This window comes from Drosophila obscura, unplaced genomic scaffold (assembly GCF_018151105.1).
Source record: "Drosophila obscura isolate BZ-5 IFL unplaced genomic scaffold, ASM1815110v1 contig_189, whole genome shotgun sequence".
Lineage (NCBI taxonomy): Eukaryota > Metazoa > Arthropoda > Insecta > Diptera > Drosophilidae > Drosophila > Drosophila obscura.
In genome coordinates, this window is record NW_024542777.1 from 1807093 (window position 1) to 1824654 (window position 17562).

Here is a 17562-nt window from a genome sequence, read left to right on the forward strand (position 1 = left end):
ACGCAAAATATGGGAAAATCTGATAACACTTGTAGATACATAGGATGAAGAAAATCCAGCAATAAGTGAACAAAACGAATTTAAAATGGGAAAAACAATTTTCGATAAACTCATCTCAAAAAGATAAATACAAAAGGATTGATAACAATTTAGATAAATATAAAATTGTTGAATGTTTTTAGTGCTGAAAATATTAAAATAGTTTGTACAAATTTCCTTTAATTCCCATAGATTTAAACTAGTTTATATGTACATTGTACATATGTATGTACATATATGTAGTATGCATTCAAAGGATTAAGCCAAAACCAAAATGGGCCAAAAATGAGAGTTAGATGGTTTGTTTTTGTGTGAGGAGATTCTACATGAAACCTAAAGGAATAATGATTTTTGGCTTACTGTCTCATGGAGCCCCAACGACGCTGGGATAAACTTTCGGGATTGCTGTAAGAAAAATATTCATCAACTTTCGGTATAAATCTAGGCAAATGTTACAGCTGCAATATAACATATAGCTAAAGTTAATTTATATTATAAAAAGTAGATCGTATCCAAGAAAATCGAGACAAGGGACCTTTTGAAATTTAACTATTCGTCAGACGATAGATAAAATATCCGTCTAATCTACTATTTATCAAAATCCATCGGTTTATTAATGGTTCAATTCGATGAAACGTCTTGCATCTAAAATTATTTCCTAATCGCTGATTTTTGTCAATTATCATGATGAATCATACTTTAGATACATTAATAACACTACTCGACAAAATCGAACTTTTTTTTCCCTCAAGGATCCAAACCGACTTTTTCTGATAGATATGGGGCTTTACAATTTTTTAAAGAATTATGGTTTTTTTTCTATGGCAGAACTTTTCTTTTATAAATTTTTGAAGTCTGGTATTTTTATAATTTTTTTTCGACTTTTCCTGAGTTTTTAAAGTCAAAATTTCGTAAAATATACCGCACAAAAATCATCTTTTTTGCATTTCAATGCTTTATATTTCCCAGACGGTAAGCTGAAATCACAAAGTGTTTGGGCTTAACTTCTAGCTGTTTTAATTATCTTTTCAAAATAGCAAAGTTCTTTACAACCAGACGTAAGATACTAGAGTTATGTGAAAAAAACAAGCGCTACCTCTGAAAAAAGCTTTAAAAAAATACCAGTTTTCAAAAACACTTTAAAAAAAAATTCTGCCATAGAAAAAAAAAAATATTATCAAACTATTTCTAAGCCCCAAATCTTCAAGAAAAAGTTCGTTTTGTTCCTTGAGGAAAAGTCGTGTTGACTAGTGTAATCTAAAATCATTGAACGATATTGCGAGTAGTTTAAGAATTCCTAATATTTCATTATTATTTGGGGAAACATCCATCTCCACATTAAGTTATTTCTTGAAGTAATAATCCTTTAGCTAAATATAATATTTTACACTTAAGATTTTAAAATCCATTCTCAAATCATGGCCACAGTACAACATGCAATGCACCCTTCCTATTTCCCACATACCTTGCAGCTCGACTTCGTTAACAGCGTTAACAGACTTTGGTTGATGTAAATAACGGAATTGAATGAACAAAACTCTGTTAAATTGATTTCCTTATGAATGCTAACATAAAAATTAATACCAAAAATTGGATACTTAAAACTATAAATTTGGTTATATTATTAATATTTTATGTTCGTTGCCGAAACATAACAGTTTAAACTTTAAAGAAATGTCTGAAATGGAGTCGAACATGCGCATGCATGTGCACAAAGATCATGCTCCACGAGCACCGACTGTGATTGGATTTCCGACTCGAAGCCAGAGACACGCATGAATCACGGCTTATAGCGGCCATATCATACATATGCCCAAGACGAGCATAGAAAAAACTGGTTTTGTGTATGCATTTTAATGCCTCAAACTCGTACACAGACACATTCGACATTCGAGCACATACAGAAAAGGTTAACTATTCAAATTGTGTTGCTTTTTGTTTTTGCTACGGACAAATTGAGAGTTTTGAATTGATGAAGTCTCTGGACTGGACTGCTGACTCGTTATGGACATTACGTAGTATTCCGTAGCCTGATTATGTGTGCAACCTTATAAATTTCCTACAACTGTAGACTCGATTTCCATTTTTGGAGTGAACCGAGTGACTGATGGAGTGTGGGGGTGTGGGGTTTACCTTGTCGGTGTTCGTCTCAGACTGCGTCTGGCCCAATTGTCTCGGGGCATTATGTTCAGTTCGTCATCGCTGTAAACGATATAATAATTAGTTCAGAATTCCAAAGGATATATGTACATAAATACAGTACGACTATATATACAGATACAGCGCCTTTCAGGATGATAATTGTATGATGTGCGATCGAATATTAAAGACTTCTAAGTGTATCTGACATCTCCCATAAGGCACTGCATATACATATAAACTCATTCGACTCACTCTTGGGGCGTGGACGAGCCCACATGTGGGGCCAGCTCGAGTTCGATGCCAACGCTAGCGTTTAGATTGTTGTTCCCATCATTCGAGTGTCCACTGTGATTGTGCTGCGAATTGGAGCTTCCCACGCTGAGGTTGTTGTTGCCGTTGTTGCCGATGATGTTGTTATTATTGTTGTTGCTGATGCTGTTGTTGTTGGGATTGGAGGCGTTCCGCCCTTCCCTCAGCTGGGCGGGATACTCGTTCTCGCCATAGCCCTCGAAGGACTCGCCATCGGATAAAGACGAGCACTGAGATTTGGCAACGCCCGCTAAGGTCACACAAAAAGTGTATTAAGATTATAAGATCGAAGGTCAGGCCGGGGTTCGGCCTGGTGTAAGTGAGTACTGTACCTGTGCTGGAGGGCGGACTGCTGGGTGTGGGGCTGCTGTCGCCGGACATGGTTTCCGCATAGAGAAAACTGTTTGTGTTTGCTTTGATGGCCGCATTGCTGCTGGGCAACTGAATGCGCGGCATGGGCACCATCTTAAGTGCGGAAGAACTGAAAAACAAAGAACAACAATTGAACATTTATAAGGCTGATGGTTCCAGAGGAATCTGTATGCCATGCATGCCTGACATGCAGGTCAATAGGTCTCAAACCGGTTATCCAATGCATTCGAAATGGGCCCCAGGTGCCTACTCAGTGCTTGTAAAACTGTGCTTACTGCAGCTCCACGAATACCTAAATGTAACTAGCCCTAATCAAATTATCGATTCGACCAATTCTAACGAAACTCTATGCAGAGGGCTGAACGTGCAACAGGTGCCCTTTCTACTTCCGCCTTCAATCAAACTTCGACCAAGGGAAAATGGTTTTTTATCAACATTATCTATCGGAAAGCAAATTGGGTCGAGGTCTGTTGTGGACACTTCCGTTCCTGAACAGCAATTACCTCTTACTTCAGGGCATGACTGGCTGGGCCTGACAACACTTTGTGGATGGAGAGGTTCCCGATCTAAGCGTGAGTAATTACCTATATTTCTTCTTTAATTGTTGCAGCTCTTCCTTCACATCATTTTCGGTTTTCTCTTTCGTGTTTCACGCTTTCGTTTCTTTCTTGAATTGTCACAGAATTGGTGATTTGGTGGGTTGGATGGATGGGTGCAAAGGGGTGGGGGGGAGAGTATATAAAATCTATAAATATTGTTGATACAATTGGTCGAGTGTAGTGTTGTTGGTTGCTTGACTGATATGTCAGGGCCGTTAGTTGTAAAAGAGTAAGTGGGTCAACGTTCTCTGGAGGGATTGAGAAAATGTGTAACACTTATAGGAATACTGAGACATGTGTACTCGTATGAATGAATGTATATAATTGGAATTAGGATAAACAGTTTACCCATACAACAAGATCGGAAATTAGAGGCAAATACTGAAGGCAAGAGTGGAGCATCTTCCATAACTATCCCCACATATGCACATATGTATATACCTCTTATGTCTCTGTCTTGTTGATTGAATTAGCCATCAGTATGTCATCTCTGGTTTCACTTCAAGTACTCCAAATAACATGCATTGACATTGCATTGGAGGAGCCTCGTTATCCGCAGAGCCACCAATTTCGTAATAGACTAACCATAAACTTGTGATTAAATATCGATTGTCTGCCTAATTCGATGCAAAGCGTTTCCAGCTGGAATAATATGCCATAATGAGCAGAAATATAGCATGTGATTACAACCAAAGCGGGGTGGGGTTCAAAAGAAAGCAAAAGAAAATAATGATACTCGGGTACATGGACAAAATCACAGCAAATCAGCGAAGAGGTGAAGAGCGGATGAGTGAGTCCCCAGCAGGGGAGCAACGAACTCTGGGCGAACCCAACAACCAACAAAACACCAACAAATTGCACTGAAAAAATCGATGAAAGTTACTCAAAAACAAAACAAAGAAAAAAGTTATAGTACAACCCCCAAACTTTTCCCACTTATGCAATGATATTTTTGTTGGTTTTCATGTTTTGCATAAGAGAGTTGGGTGGGAGAGGGAGGCAGGGCGTGTGTGAGAGCTGCCAAACTCCGCTGTTCACATCGCTGACAGCTATGACACTTGATTAAGTTGCCAAAGACTGATTGCTACAGGTTTTTATTTTATTTCTCGTGCCATATTTTTTCTTTTAACATGGCAGCTAATGCAATCTGTGTCAGCAGCAGCATCTGCAGCTGCTTGGGACACCAAGAAATAATCGTAAAAAATATCTTCGGCGGATCGAAGATTTAGATACCCTTAATTGAGATGAATTTTGCTGCAATATTGGTGGATTGATCCTTGATATCCGGGGATAATTTTGATTCCTTTCTTTTATTTAATTTCATAAATTTATGCTTTTTTTGATGGATATTGTAAGTATGGGCAGAACTATAATACCCTCTAGTAGGGTATACACATGTATATCCACAACTAAACATGGATTAATGCCAACAAGAAGTGCAGTTAGAGCAGCATCCCAAGGCGAAGAAGCAGCAACAACAAAAATCCAAGCCAATCCGCTTTGTGTTCCATTACTGCAAAACTTCGCTCACACTCATCTCCATCTCTCTCTCTCACTTCATTCCATAGATTCGGTCCATGATTATAAGATGTACATACACACATACATATATATATTATATATATATACACACGCCGTATATTTTATTTCCCATGAATAGTTTTCCTTTGTTTGCAGCTTCTCCTTCTCGCAATTATCGTTACCTGATACGCGAGCGCAAACAGTAAAATATGAAATCTGTACAAATAAATGAATAAAGAATTGTGGGAAAAAAACAAGAAATATATAGCTCTGAATGGGGAGGTGGATACAAATGAATGTACATATTTATAGTTCATCTATTCTATGATTTTCTGCACTGCAGTTCATAAGCCGAATCATTCATTAGCCATATGCTAGAGATCCGCCTCCAACTCCAACGAGTGGGGATCTACATTCATTCGAGTACAACTGAATATGGAACTGTTTAATTATAGAAAAAATGGTTCCGAGGCGGAGAGTGGGTTGAGTGGGGGCACGGGAAAGGGAACAGGCACGGCACAGACGCCGCGGCGTGCAACAGAGTTGTATTTGTATTTTTATTAGATGTTATCCGAGACTTGACCAGCTGCCATACCCCTACCCCCATACGCCCCCTGGCTTGTGTGACTAATAAACTTGAACTTGTGTGCGAGAAAACAATTGAAAAATTGATCCGATGAGAGCCTCACACAGCTGAGGAATACAATGAGTGCGGGGGATAGATGGCAGGAAAGATGGAAGGGTGGATGGGTAGAAGGGAGGCGTAATTCTTAGCCCATTCAATTTCTTTTGTCAGTTGTTTTGTCACACATGTAATCCATCCATCCATCTATCTATATATCTATATAATTATGCAGATGTTGTGATGTGGTAATAATGCTTGGGGATTGGGGAGCCGCACGTACCACCGAAAGACACGAACATGCTGAGTACATTACCGAGGGCCATATGGCAGTGGATAGGAGAACGTCTCCCGATCGAATTCGATCCATAACGAAAGTGGATTGTACACTTCAACAGAACAGTTGAACAGTTCCGAAATTCCAATGAAAACCCTTAATTAAAAAGAGAGACAGACAGAGATTTCGAAAGATCCTTTTCTCAAGTGGCAAACAGATGCGCCAGCCAGCATCTCGAGGGTTTTCCCTCGGACTACCTGCTTGAGAGATCGCATCGATAAGTAAACTACTACATAAATGCACAGCTGTTTCACTCGCTTCCCATTTTCCATTTCCCATTAGTTTTGGTTGAGTCAAGTGAGGAAAATCGTATCCAACGTCAAGCCAAATCTGGCAGCGTGCAAATTCCGTGCTGGAAAACGTGTTTAACGCTGAGAAATGATCATTTCGTTGAACTGAAGTGCATTTCAAACGTGGAACGTGCTTTTCAGTAAATATTCATATAGTCAGAATAGTGATTGATTATACAAGACACTAAAACTTGTTCTTTACTACTGGGATCTACTCTTCAAACCTGCTTCGAGGCAAGCAATGTAAAACGCACACTTTACTTGATTTGGAATACCCGTTAAACTCCTTTCAACTCCAGTCTCCAGGCCTCATTCAACCTCTAATAAGAAGGAGCTGTGCATCCAATATTACAGTCAATGAGTTATGACAGACTGCCCCTTGGATCCCCATGGTAAACGCCCTCTAAAAGCAAACAAAACGCCCACGAAAAACGACAAACAATCAGAGACAATCGGGAAAAACACCCAATAGATTGTGGCAATATTGATGACTTATACAAAATACAGACTGACAAAAAAACAACGAAAGAAAAGAGAAAATTCTGTTACTACACTTGAATCGGAAAAATTGGGTCAAACGAGGGAGTGAAATGAAGGGGAACGTGGGGAAAATTAACAAACGAAATGTGATAGAAAATACAGAAATGAAATAAAAAGAGAAGGAAGGCACTTAATCAGAGGGTCCAATGTGCTTCAGCGGACAGTGTGAAGCTTATAGGGCTGAAACGCACTGTACTGTAGGACACACACTCGCCTGCGAATACTTTAAAATCAATTAGTTACTCGAGACTAAAATACAAATCTCATTTACGCCTCGGTTGACATATTTTTGTTTTATAATTTTATTTTTATGCCCGGAACTGTCTGCACATCCCAAGGGTGAAGAACTCCCTCCGCCTTCGCTTTCCTTCACACTCTATTTCTGATCTGGTGAATGTTTCGCTGGCAGTTCCCGCTAATTTGTGCTCTTCCCTGCGGGCTTAACATTCTCCAGGGCGGACAGCGAGCTGTGATCCGAAAGAGAAAATTCCATGTCAGGTTTTTGGTGAATGCCTGAATGAATAATGAGGCGGGCGTGCTGTAGCTCCTCGAGGAGATGGTACGAGTGTGGGGAATGCAGGGAGGAATACCAATTGGTACAATACTAGACAGACAGACCTGTCTGGGGAACTGATCTGAGAGGCAGGTCAAGGAGGTAATGCACGAGGACCTGCCAAGACATAATGTGTTGGGTAAGAGGAAGTGATTTGAATTAAAGATTCTCTTCTAGACAGGTATATTTAGTAGCTCTTCTTTTGTAAGATCATCATGGGATCATTGATGAGTTTACAGTTTCAAAAGCACTGAAGAATATGGTACCCAGCATCAGCTGTAACACCACTCTCCTGTTGAACAACCTTAAATGAAATGTAAAATAAAACATAAACACGGAAGTCTCCCTCTGACAGGTAAACGAGGTTCATGTGTATGCAAATACATATGCACGTGAGGTATATAATCGTAGTACGAGTCGAGTACTCTCATACGTACATATGTATCTAGATTCCAGAATACCTAGCGATGCACTGACAGCAACAAAAGATGGAAACCCATGCATACCCATGCAACTCATGGCAGACAGAAACATACACAAACGAACAGACTTTGTCCCAGACGGCGGGCGACTGTCATAAAAACGCGACGACACCTGTTTAAAGTTGTGGCAGTCCCTCCTACCTCTAGCTCTCCCTCTCCCACATGCACGTAGCCCTCCCCCTCCTCATCACTTTTATGAGTTCTTTTCGTGCTGCATTTACCGCAATTATTTACTTATGCCATCGCTCGGATGCGGGCTCTTCAAAAAGGTAGAGCCAAACCAAACAAAACACGGAATTAGATGAATTCCCCAAGAGCATTTCCTCACTAATTACACGAGAGCGAACCATGCACACACACACATACCCTGTAATCCAAGGGCACAAGAGTATATCGAAGTCGATCCGCCTGGATCTGAAAAAATTACCAAAATGAAGATGTTTTAAGTCCACCAAATATACAAAACCATGCAATTCTGTCATAAAATCGTAAATTATTTCTACCAGAACAATGATAGAAATTTGAGATCTATGGGAGTTCTACCTTTTTTGATAGGGTATTCTCTAGTCGGCATTTGAGTGCTGCCTCTCGGTGCATTGAACTGCCTGCAGGTGGAGCAAGAGGGGAACCTATGCTGCCGCTGACCCACATTGATTGAATTGCATTTGAATTCATTTTCATTTCCATGTCAATCTCTCAGCCAGTCAGTCAGTCAGTCGATCAACGAGCTTTCAGGTTGTCCAAACCAATTACAGTGTCAATTGGAGAGAAGACGTTCGTCATCTTGCTCTGCTCTTCAATCAGCTTCAACCGTCGCTCTTTCTACCGCTGCATCGCTCTTTTTCTCTCCTCTACCCCCACCCACCCGTTGGCGTAGCTTTTGGGAGCTTCTTCTTCTTCTAAATAAATCTGCTGACACGATTCCCATTCCTTGGCTCTGGCATTTCTGGCTTTCCATCTGTTTCCTTCTTTCTTCGTTCATTCTCTTTTGCATTGGCACGAGTTCGTTCTCGCCGTGTATAAACAAAAGCACAACAAGTACAAAATACATTCAAAAAAATAAAATAAAATAAAATTAAAGCCATACAAAATCTTTTTTCGACTTGTTTACCTTGAATCGCATTGAATTGAAGTTCAAATAATTAATTACAATTTTAGCTGGTTTTTTGTTGCTTTTACTTTTTTATTGAATGCGCTTTTGTAAAAGGCTTTTAATATTATTTCTGAAAAGTAAATTGCTTTTTTTAGTACACGTTTCGAAAGGGGATTTCTGGCAGCGAACATTTACTACTGTAAATCAATACGAGTAAAATGCTGTCATGCGTCCGAGTTTTTACAGTGAAACCTGCAATGGTGGACAGCTCTTTGCCTGAAAATACGCAGTAGTATTAAGACTAGATACCCTGCCCAGTCCAACAACCCGCATGAGGAAGTCTCAGTCGCACCCACTGCGTCTACACACGGCATGTATTTGTTGCCGGTTTCCAAAGAATAACTCTCGGAGCAATATGAGCATAGGCTACTACCTACCGCAGATGTTGCGAACTATCAGTTGCTGATTCCAATCGATTTGAGCCACATTTAAGGACCCATGTATCTTTAAGACAGTCAAATTGGACGTTGGGAAACTTGATCCTTGGGTGTCCCGCTAAGAGTTGAAAGATCTCGCAGTCTTTCTTGTCCAAAAGCAATTAGGCAAGAAAAAACAAACAAAAAAATATGAAGAAAAAACATGAGCAAAGCCGCATAACTGTGCCAAGGCGACCCATTCCAAGCAACGAAAAAGCGAGGCAACATTTATTTTCAGAGCCGCTTTGCTGTTTTTGGCCAGAATATGCAAAGTGCAAATGTGAGACGAGAACCGTTAGAGCGTGAGGGAGATAGCCGCACACTGCACACACATCGCTGTAATTTTAGAGGGCAGGGCGCTCTAAACAATGTTAAACAGAGGCCAAAATGGATTCTATGGGGGAAATGGAAATGGACACGAAATATATCAAATTACATGGGGAAGCACCATGTGCAGCATGATGCAATGCAGGGGGCTGGCTGGGGGTATGGGTAAGAGGAAGCAGCTGCTACTAGAGATTTCCATCTACTCGAAAGTGGGTTTCCGATTACAGGCGGAAAAGGATGAGAGGATGATGCTTCGTTGAGTGGAAGATGGTGCACTTGTGCCCAGGATCTTGTCCTGAGGCAGGTGGTCCCCAAAGGAAATCCGGAAACACTTGTTCCGCTCCCTTTCCAGACTCAAAACTTCCTCAACTTCAAGCCACAAACTAAAAGAGGGATGAGGTGTGCGGGGAAAGAGATAGAGACAAAGGCAAAACCCCAGAGCACAAAAAGTCAACGACGGCACCAACTGGCACGAACCTGGCTCAAACCAACAACAATAAGAAAAGTGCAACAACAACTAGTAAAACAAATAAAGAGAGAGGAAAACAGAAAACAATTGCGAATTTTCGCATTCGGGAAAATGTTACAACTGTCCCACCACACACATAAAACGCGAACAGGGCCCGAGTCATTTATATAATTGCCCAAAAAAAAAAAAAAACAATGTTCAAATGATGGCACGGAGACGGCACTCTCTTTGAGAATCAATAAACATTAACGTTGCGTGCTCCCAATGTGCCAAGGTGGCGAAGAGGGAGATTAAGATGGTATTTGGATAGTTAAAGAATCAATAATTACTTCGGAGAGGGAGGCATGCTTATAGAAATTGATATACCCCTAGACTTCTCATTCTCCCTCTAAGAGATGTATCTTTTCCACCTACATATGCATAATTCTTACATTCCTCTGTCATTCTCACTGATTGTTTTTGATAATTGTCATGCCTTGACAGCGTTATTAAAGTTTTCAATGGTATTCGAATTTCGAAAACGCTGAGAAGATTAGGGACACCTAAAGCTAACGCACCTGTTTAAATATGTAGGTATCCAATTGGAGCAGCAGTGACTGTGGCTGTGGCAGCAGCAGACCCGTTAATATGACATTAATTTGCTTCACAACAAAACAAAACCAATTTTTGCACAAACGTTGGCACACACATATACACACATAAACACACACACGCGAGAACCGAAGAGCAGCAGCGAGCAACAGATGGATTTTGGGTGGAGGGGATTGTTGGATTTTCGATACGGCTGCTACAGGTAGAACAGGTCGTCGCAATTGTTGTTGTTGTTGTTTTCGTTGTTGTTGGTGTTGCACAAACAATACGAAATTGGTTTAAAAACGTTAACTACGGCTCTTTTCTTGCACTTTCACTCGGGGTGGAGGCATTTCTTCACTCTTCGCTTCGCATAGGTGTGTTTTTCGGTCCTGCAAAGGTATTGTACGCGTGCGTAACGTTGGCAACCACCGTTGACTGTTGGTCGTGATTTTTCCGCTAGTCTGGCTCGCTCCGAACGACAAAATTTGTTTGTCGAAAATCCCGACTTTTTTCGTCAGGGCTTAATGCAGTTTTCAATTAGTTTTCTTCGACGCGTGCACCTCGGTTAGAGGCGATTGACGATATTTTTTTGTGGCGGCAAATATAGATATTTTTTTGGGATATCAACGGAATTTTCTGAATTCAGAAAAAAATTCGACAATTACTTGTTGTTGCATGGTTCGCGGCGAACATTTTTGTGAGACTAGAGGTGTCAAACCAGGGGCACTATCGATAGTATCGATATTTTACTGCTAGCTAGAATCTGCACAAACGGTATTGGAATTCAAATCCAATGCTCACTTTTTGACGAATAAATGAGACCGCACAATGGGTAGGTTGAACTTTTGATTGCGCCGCAAGGATAAGGGTATGAGGTGTGAAGTATGACGTCACAAAATTCAGTGCTTTCAAGAAAAATACCCACCTCACCACATAACTCACCGTGCGGGATTTTGTGCTTTCGCGCACACATGGTATATTTAGTCCGTCGGGGCTAGGGTGAGGTCCTTACGAGGCCCTAAAAAAAAGAGAGCACTCAAAACGCTCTCCGGACTCATTTCTACGTTTAATTGTGAGCCACTATCGATAGTATCGATATTTTGATACGTTTTTGTGGCGCTGCCAGACTCGTGCAATTCGTAGTTGCTGCGAGCTGCCATACCATGATATTTTGTGATATGAAATTCGTCAATTTTGATATTCAGTTTAATATTATTAGATAGTTGACCCTCTCAGCCATAAACAAATAATTTTATGCAATTCATCAATAAATTTTGTTCAGGATTGGCTAGTTTCCAGAACTCTTTTTCATTGGATTGTTTACGTAATAAGGTTCAAACAAAAACGGCCAAAGCATAAAACGTAAATGTTGACTAAATGTGACGTCAATGTTGCTGGTCAACCAAGTTTCTTCTATGCGTATGTACTTTTGTATACCTTATTTCTTTTAATTGATGTTAAATGTTTTGTTCCAAGCTCCATTGAAACATTATTTATGATTTTTTCCTAGATTGACATGTTTTTTACCTATAAATGCACATGTTTGTGTTTTATATATCCTGGTTGTGATACCTATTATTGGAACCCGTGAGCTACCAAATTTCGTTAATATCTTTAAAACAGAGACTGAGTAGTTTCTGCATTAATTGGAGCCTGATATTACAAACAATATCTAAGTCCATAATATCCATTTTCCCAAGGTATGCAGATTGTTGCTCATTCCGTGCCAAAGTTGCACAACAATGCTGCCAATACACTTCCAGATGTTGCTGAAATTTTTCCCATACAAATCAAATGTATCTTACGGGAACGCGTATGGAATGACGCAACAATGAATCTTCATTCCAAATAAAACCCGTAATTTTAAATAATAATCATTTTTAAATTTCGACGATAATAATTTGCATCAGACTCGCCATATTTTTCCCGGACTGTCTTCAAAACACTTGATTTCTACCAGCATGTGGCCGAGCAACATAAAAATGTCCTAGCAACATTTTGAATATAAATTCCCAAAAGAGTAGAATGTCCCAAAAATCAGCACCAACCAATGAAAAATGGTTTAAATTTTGGTACAGTTTCAGTATATTTTGGTAAAAGGGAATTTATTTTCTTTCATACGTGCGTGCGTCAAAAATTGGGCCTAGATAGGATGCCTTTTAGTCTGGAGAATGTCAACAGCTACAATCTGGAGAGATTCGGAGAATTTCCTCCCTCTATGGACTATTTTTACTAAGCTACTAAGGCTAAGGCTACTAAGCGCTTGCTTAGGTTTTACATGTATTTGATAAACAATTGTTTGGTTAAAAAATAAGCCCATTCTAGCGTTCCTGTTTTTAGAAAAATTTATTTACATATATTTTTATAGCAGTTCCGCCAAAAGGTCCACCAGGCCAAAAATCATAAAAAGTCAATAAAAACCGATTTCCATATAATTTTTTCCGGATATTTTTTTCTAAATTTATTGAACTTTTATTTACTTTATTGACATATCATTTCATTAACTTTGAATCGCGAGATTTATTGTTTCCGTAAGATACGTGTTTCTCACACCACGAAAAGGAGGGGAAAGTCACCACGAAAACGCTCTCTTAACCTCAAAAAAGAGAGCAAATTTTAAAAACCCACCACGAATTGAGAGCGAACGAGAAGGAACGTGCGAGTCGCTTCTGGGGACGCGACTCTACTTATACCCGTACTCAGTCAGTATATACATTTTTGATCTTATGATTTTTTAGAATTTTAGAAAAAAAAAATTTTACATTTTACATTTTTTGCTACATCTGATATCTAAATTACATCTACAATGTATATTCTACATCTAACATGTAGATTGTACAATGTACATGCTCCATTTAGATTCTACATCTCCTCCGCAGGGGTTGCTCGCGCACTGAACGCGGCAGAGTGTGCGAGCGAGAAGGAAAATGAGTTTGTTGTCGTTTGTTGGAGGGGGGCAGGGGAAGCAACTGAAAATTAATTTCTTCATTCTGGCTATAATTATGATCCGATCTGGTTCAGATTCGGCAGTCTGGTAGGTATGGGCATTCTCTACGATACTGCGTTTTTAGTTTTATCGTATCTTTAAAAATGTGCCTGCCACAGATTTTCGTCCTTTGTGGGGGCGGAAGGGGGCGGGGCGAAATTTTGAATACACTTGTAGCAGTGTGATATCACATGAGTGTGGAAACCAAATTTGGTTGCCCTAGCTCTTATAGTCTCTGAGATCTAGGCGCTCAACAAGACGGACAGACAGACAGATGGACAGACGGACAGACGGACAGACAGACATGGCTCTATCGACTCGGCTATTGATGCTGATCAAGAATATATATACTTTATGGGGTCGGAAACGTTTCCTTCTCTGCGTTACACACATCCACTTTTACCACAAATCTAATATACCCCTTAACTCTTTTTTGAGTACGGGTATAAAAATGTCAGTATTTTTTTGTGCGCTAAATGAGTTTGGCGGTTGTCTATATGTTGCTATAAACGGTATGGAAAACATGCAAAACGGACCAGATAATTAAAGCATATGCAAGGGAAACCCACCCCGATTCTCAACATACTGCCAAGATAGCTCTACCTCGTCCTCCTATCACCATGCTTGTCCTAACAGTGGGTGTTAGTCAGATGAAATTTTCGTACAAACGAATTGACAAAATAATGTTAAATTCTATCGAGAGAAAACGATGTTAAGATTTTCATTATGGGGGACCTAGTAATTAACACTAAAATTAACAGCGTCGACGAACAATAATCACAGATTGTAGGTAGACAGGTATTATAAAATAATAATACTTGTTTTTGTAGAGTACGACGTATAGGACTATTAAATCTGACCTTGGTTGGTATTGGTTTGAAATAAATTATTAATAAAAACAAGAGTTTTTATATTTGGTCTCTTAACAGTCATTACGCTAACATGGTTTTTAATACTTAGCTAACGTCGCTGATGTAAAGCATATTTATCGCTGCTTTATAGTTGGCGGGATAATTTTTCTTTAAAAAAAAAGATGACAAATTTAAGAAACGAAAACAATTTATGAATAAAAAATAAATTTAAAACAATTATAAAATACTTAAAATAGTAATAGTCCAAAAAGGAAGCGCACAAAAATTGTTTTTGTATTTATTTTAGTGGATAAATGCGTGTTTCATTGATTTCTGCTTTCTTACCAATTTACATACATTTTTTGGATTGCCAGACAGTTTGAAAAAGACAAGGTAAAGTTAACAGTTTCGTGTTGCTATTAAATACCAATTAGTTTAAACAAAAATATATATCGCGTTCGTTGGTTGCCCTTGGTTGTGATTTCTGAGAGGTATGTTTATTCTTAAATAACCACAATAAACATTTAAACATTTAAACAAAAAACAAATTAAATAATAATCAAACCATACAAATTAGTCGATTGAAAGATTCAGATGATGTTGAACTGTTACCTCTTCGCTGCACGTAACAAAATAAACATAAGAAATGTTAGGGAACACAACAATGTTGTGCAATACTAGAATATTAGAAAACGACTTTTGCGACCTCGCCCCACTGTACTCCGTGGAAACGTATTTACATCTAACCGAAATTCAGGACTAATTGAAGTTAGTTTATTTTCTTATGATTTTTTATGTATTATGTTTTTGTTTTGGGAGGACGATATTTTTATCTATTTTATTTGCTCCATACATAACATTGGCAAATGCAAACAGTTTAAGAAACAACTTTATTTTGTTTGTTTTAATTTAAATTTATTTAAAGAAAAACGGTCAACTTAGTAACAAACTTACACATTTCCTCGTCAGTGTCGTTGTTCATAGTTACATAAATATGTAAGTCAAATGTATGAAATGTGTAGTTACCATGTAAAAAAATCAATCGATATTTTACAATACGTTACGATACCTACTGTAGTGCTGTAAAGCGCGTTTCTTTTCTGAAGCCGAAAAACGGCTAAATTTGATTTTATATGGGAATTTTTGACCGTTCGTGCGAGGTAGCGTCACTGTTATCGATGTAGAAGCCGAACAACGCAAAAGCGCAAAAAGAGCTTTTAAAATTAGGTAAAGGAATATTCAAAGAGCATGTACAAAACACATCTCGGTAAAATTTAAGGTGATCTTTTTATTATACCCGTACTCAAAAAAGAGTTAAGGGGTATATTAGATTTGTGGTAAAAGTGGATGTGTGTAACGCAGAGAAGTATATATATTCTTGATCAGCATCAATAGCCGAGTCGATAGAGCCATGTCTGTCTGTCCGTCTGTCCGTCTTGTTTGACGCCTGGATCTCAGAGACCACAAAAGCTAGAGGAACCAAATTTTGTTTCCAGACTCATGTGATATCACACTGCTACAAGTGTATTTCAAAATTTCGCCCCGCCCCCTTCCGCCCCCACAAAGGACGAAAATCTGTGGCAGGCACAATTTTAAAGATACGATAAAACTAAAAACGCAGTATCGTAGAGAATGCCCATATCTACCAGATTGCCGAATCTGAATCAGATCGGATCATAATTATAGCCAGAATGAAGAAATTAATTTTCAGTTGCTTCCCCTCCCCCACCCGCCCACGACAACGCATCTCATTTTCCTTCTCGCTCGCACATTCTGCCGCGTTCAGTGCGCGAGAAACCCCTAGCGGAGGTGATATAGCATCTAAATGCAACCTGTACAATCTACATGTTAGATGTAGAATAGACATTGTATATGTAGATGTAGATAGCAGATGTAGCAAAAAAATGTAAAATGTTAAATTTTTTTTGTTTTTTTCTAAAATTCTAAAAAATCATAAGCTCAAAAATGTATATACTGACTGAGTACGGGTATAAGTAGAGTCGTGTCCCCAGAAACGACTCACACGTTCCTTCTTGTCTTTTTAATTCATTTCAAGTTAAAGTCAAAGAACAACCCACAATTTAGATGGTTTGGAAAATAGGTTTTTCTCAAGAACTGTCCTTGCAACGGACCAGTTTTTCATTGAATCATACCTCACACAGACTAATTTTTATTCCACCTGAAAGATAAAGTATATCAATAAAAGTTAAATACATTTTTGCACACGGAAATAATTTTCAACTTTGTGTGAAAATTTTCTTTTAAAAACTCTGGAAAGTTCTCTATCGGATTCGTGTATTCATTTTATACAAAGCGTTCAACAAATCCTCCCTTGCCAGCTCAGGAAAATGAACACTGGTACATATGTATGTACATATACAGATAGTCAAATAGTCCCACTAGAATCTCTGAGGCTTTGCAATTTTAAACCCGGACCTGCGAAAACCACTTATGTTTTGGTAACGTAAGGTCAGGTCATACTTTCGCGACTACCTTTAAAACCGTACATTGGACTATTGTTATTTTGGGGAATATAGAACTACCTAATTACTCTTATTTTAACTTTTAAAATAAAAATAGAAAATAACTCTTATTTTAACTTTTAAAATAAAAAAAGAAAATAACTCTTATTTTTTATTTTTGTTAAAAAAAATCATAAATAACTATTATTTGTAATTTTATAAGTATAAACTAAAAATACCCGTCGTAACTTTTATATAATAAATTTGGAAATAATTCTTAGAATGCAATTTATTTTAAAACTTATAACAGTTACGGTTCATGCTAATTAGTAATTACTAATCAAATATGTAAGCATTTTTTTAAAGATTTCTTCATCATTATTTTGTTGCACGATTAAAACGTAACGTTGGAATTCCTTTTTTTCAGCTATTGGGCGGACCGGAATTCTGGTGATCAAATATCGAGTATATTTGCAAAACTGGACTCAAAAACTTTGACGTTCGTTATTATATATTATT

General features: G+C 38.5%; 1 protein-coding gene across 4 annotated transcripts in view; it reads right to left on the reverse strand.

Annotated features, from left to right (window-relative positions):
• LOC111066814 (rab11 family-interacting protein 4B) overlaps positions 1-11438 on the reverse strand; it is a 45252-nt gene extending 33814 nt beyond the window's left edge. For 2 of the 4 annotated variants that reach the window (XM_022355703.2, XM_022355699.2), the window contains exons 1-5: positions 10729-11438; positions 2823-2971; positions 2434-2740; positions 2173-2241; positions 400-444 (exon numbers count right to left, since the gene is read on the reverse strand). In XM_022355703.2, coding sequence (XP_022211395.1) covers positions 400-444; positions 2173-2241; positions 2434-2740; positions 2823-2955 — 554 coding nt within the window. In that variant the 5' untranslated portion in view covers positions 2956-2971; positions 10729-11438. The remainder of the gene's footprint in view (positions 1-399; positions 445-2172; positions 2242-2433; positions 2741-2822; positions 2972-10728) is intronic. The other 2 variants (XM_022355707.2, XM_022355705.2) reach the window with 2 other exon arrangements.
• Positions 11439-17562: the final 6124 nt, after the last annotated feature.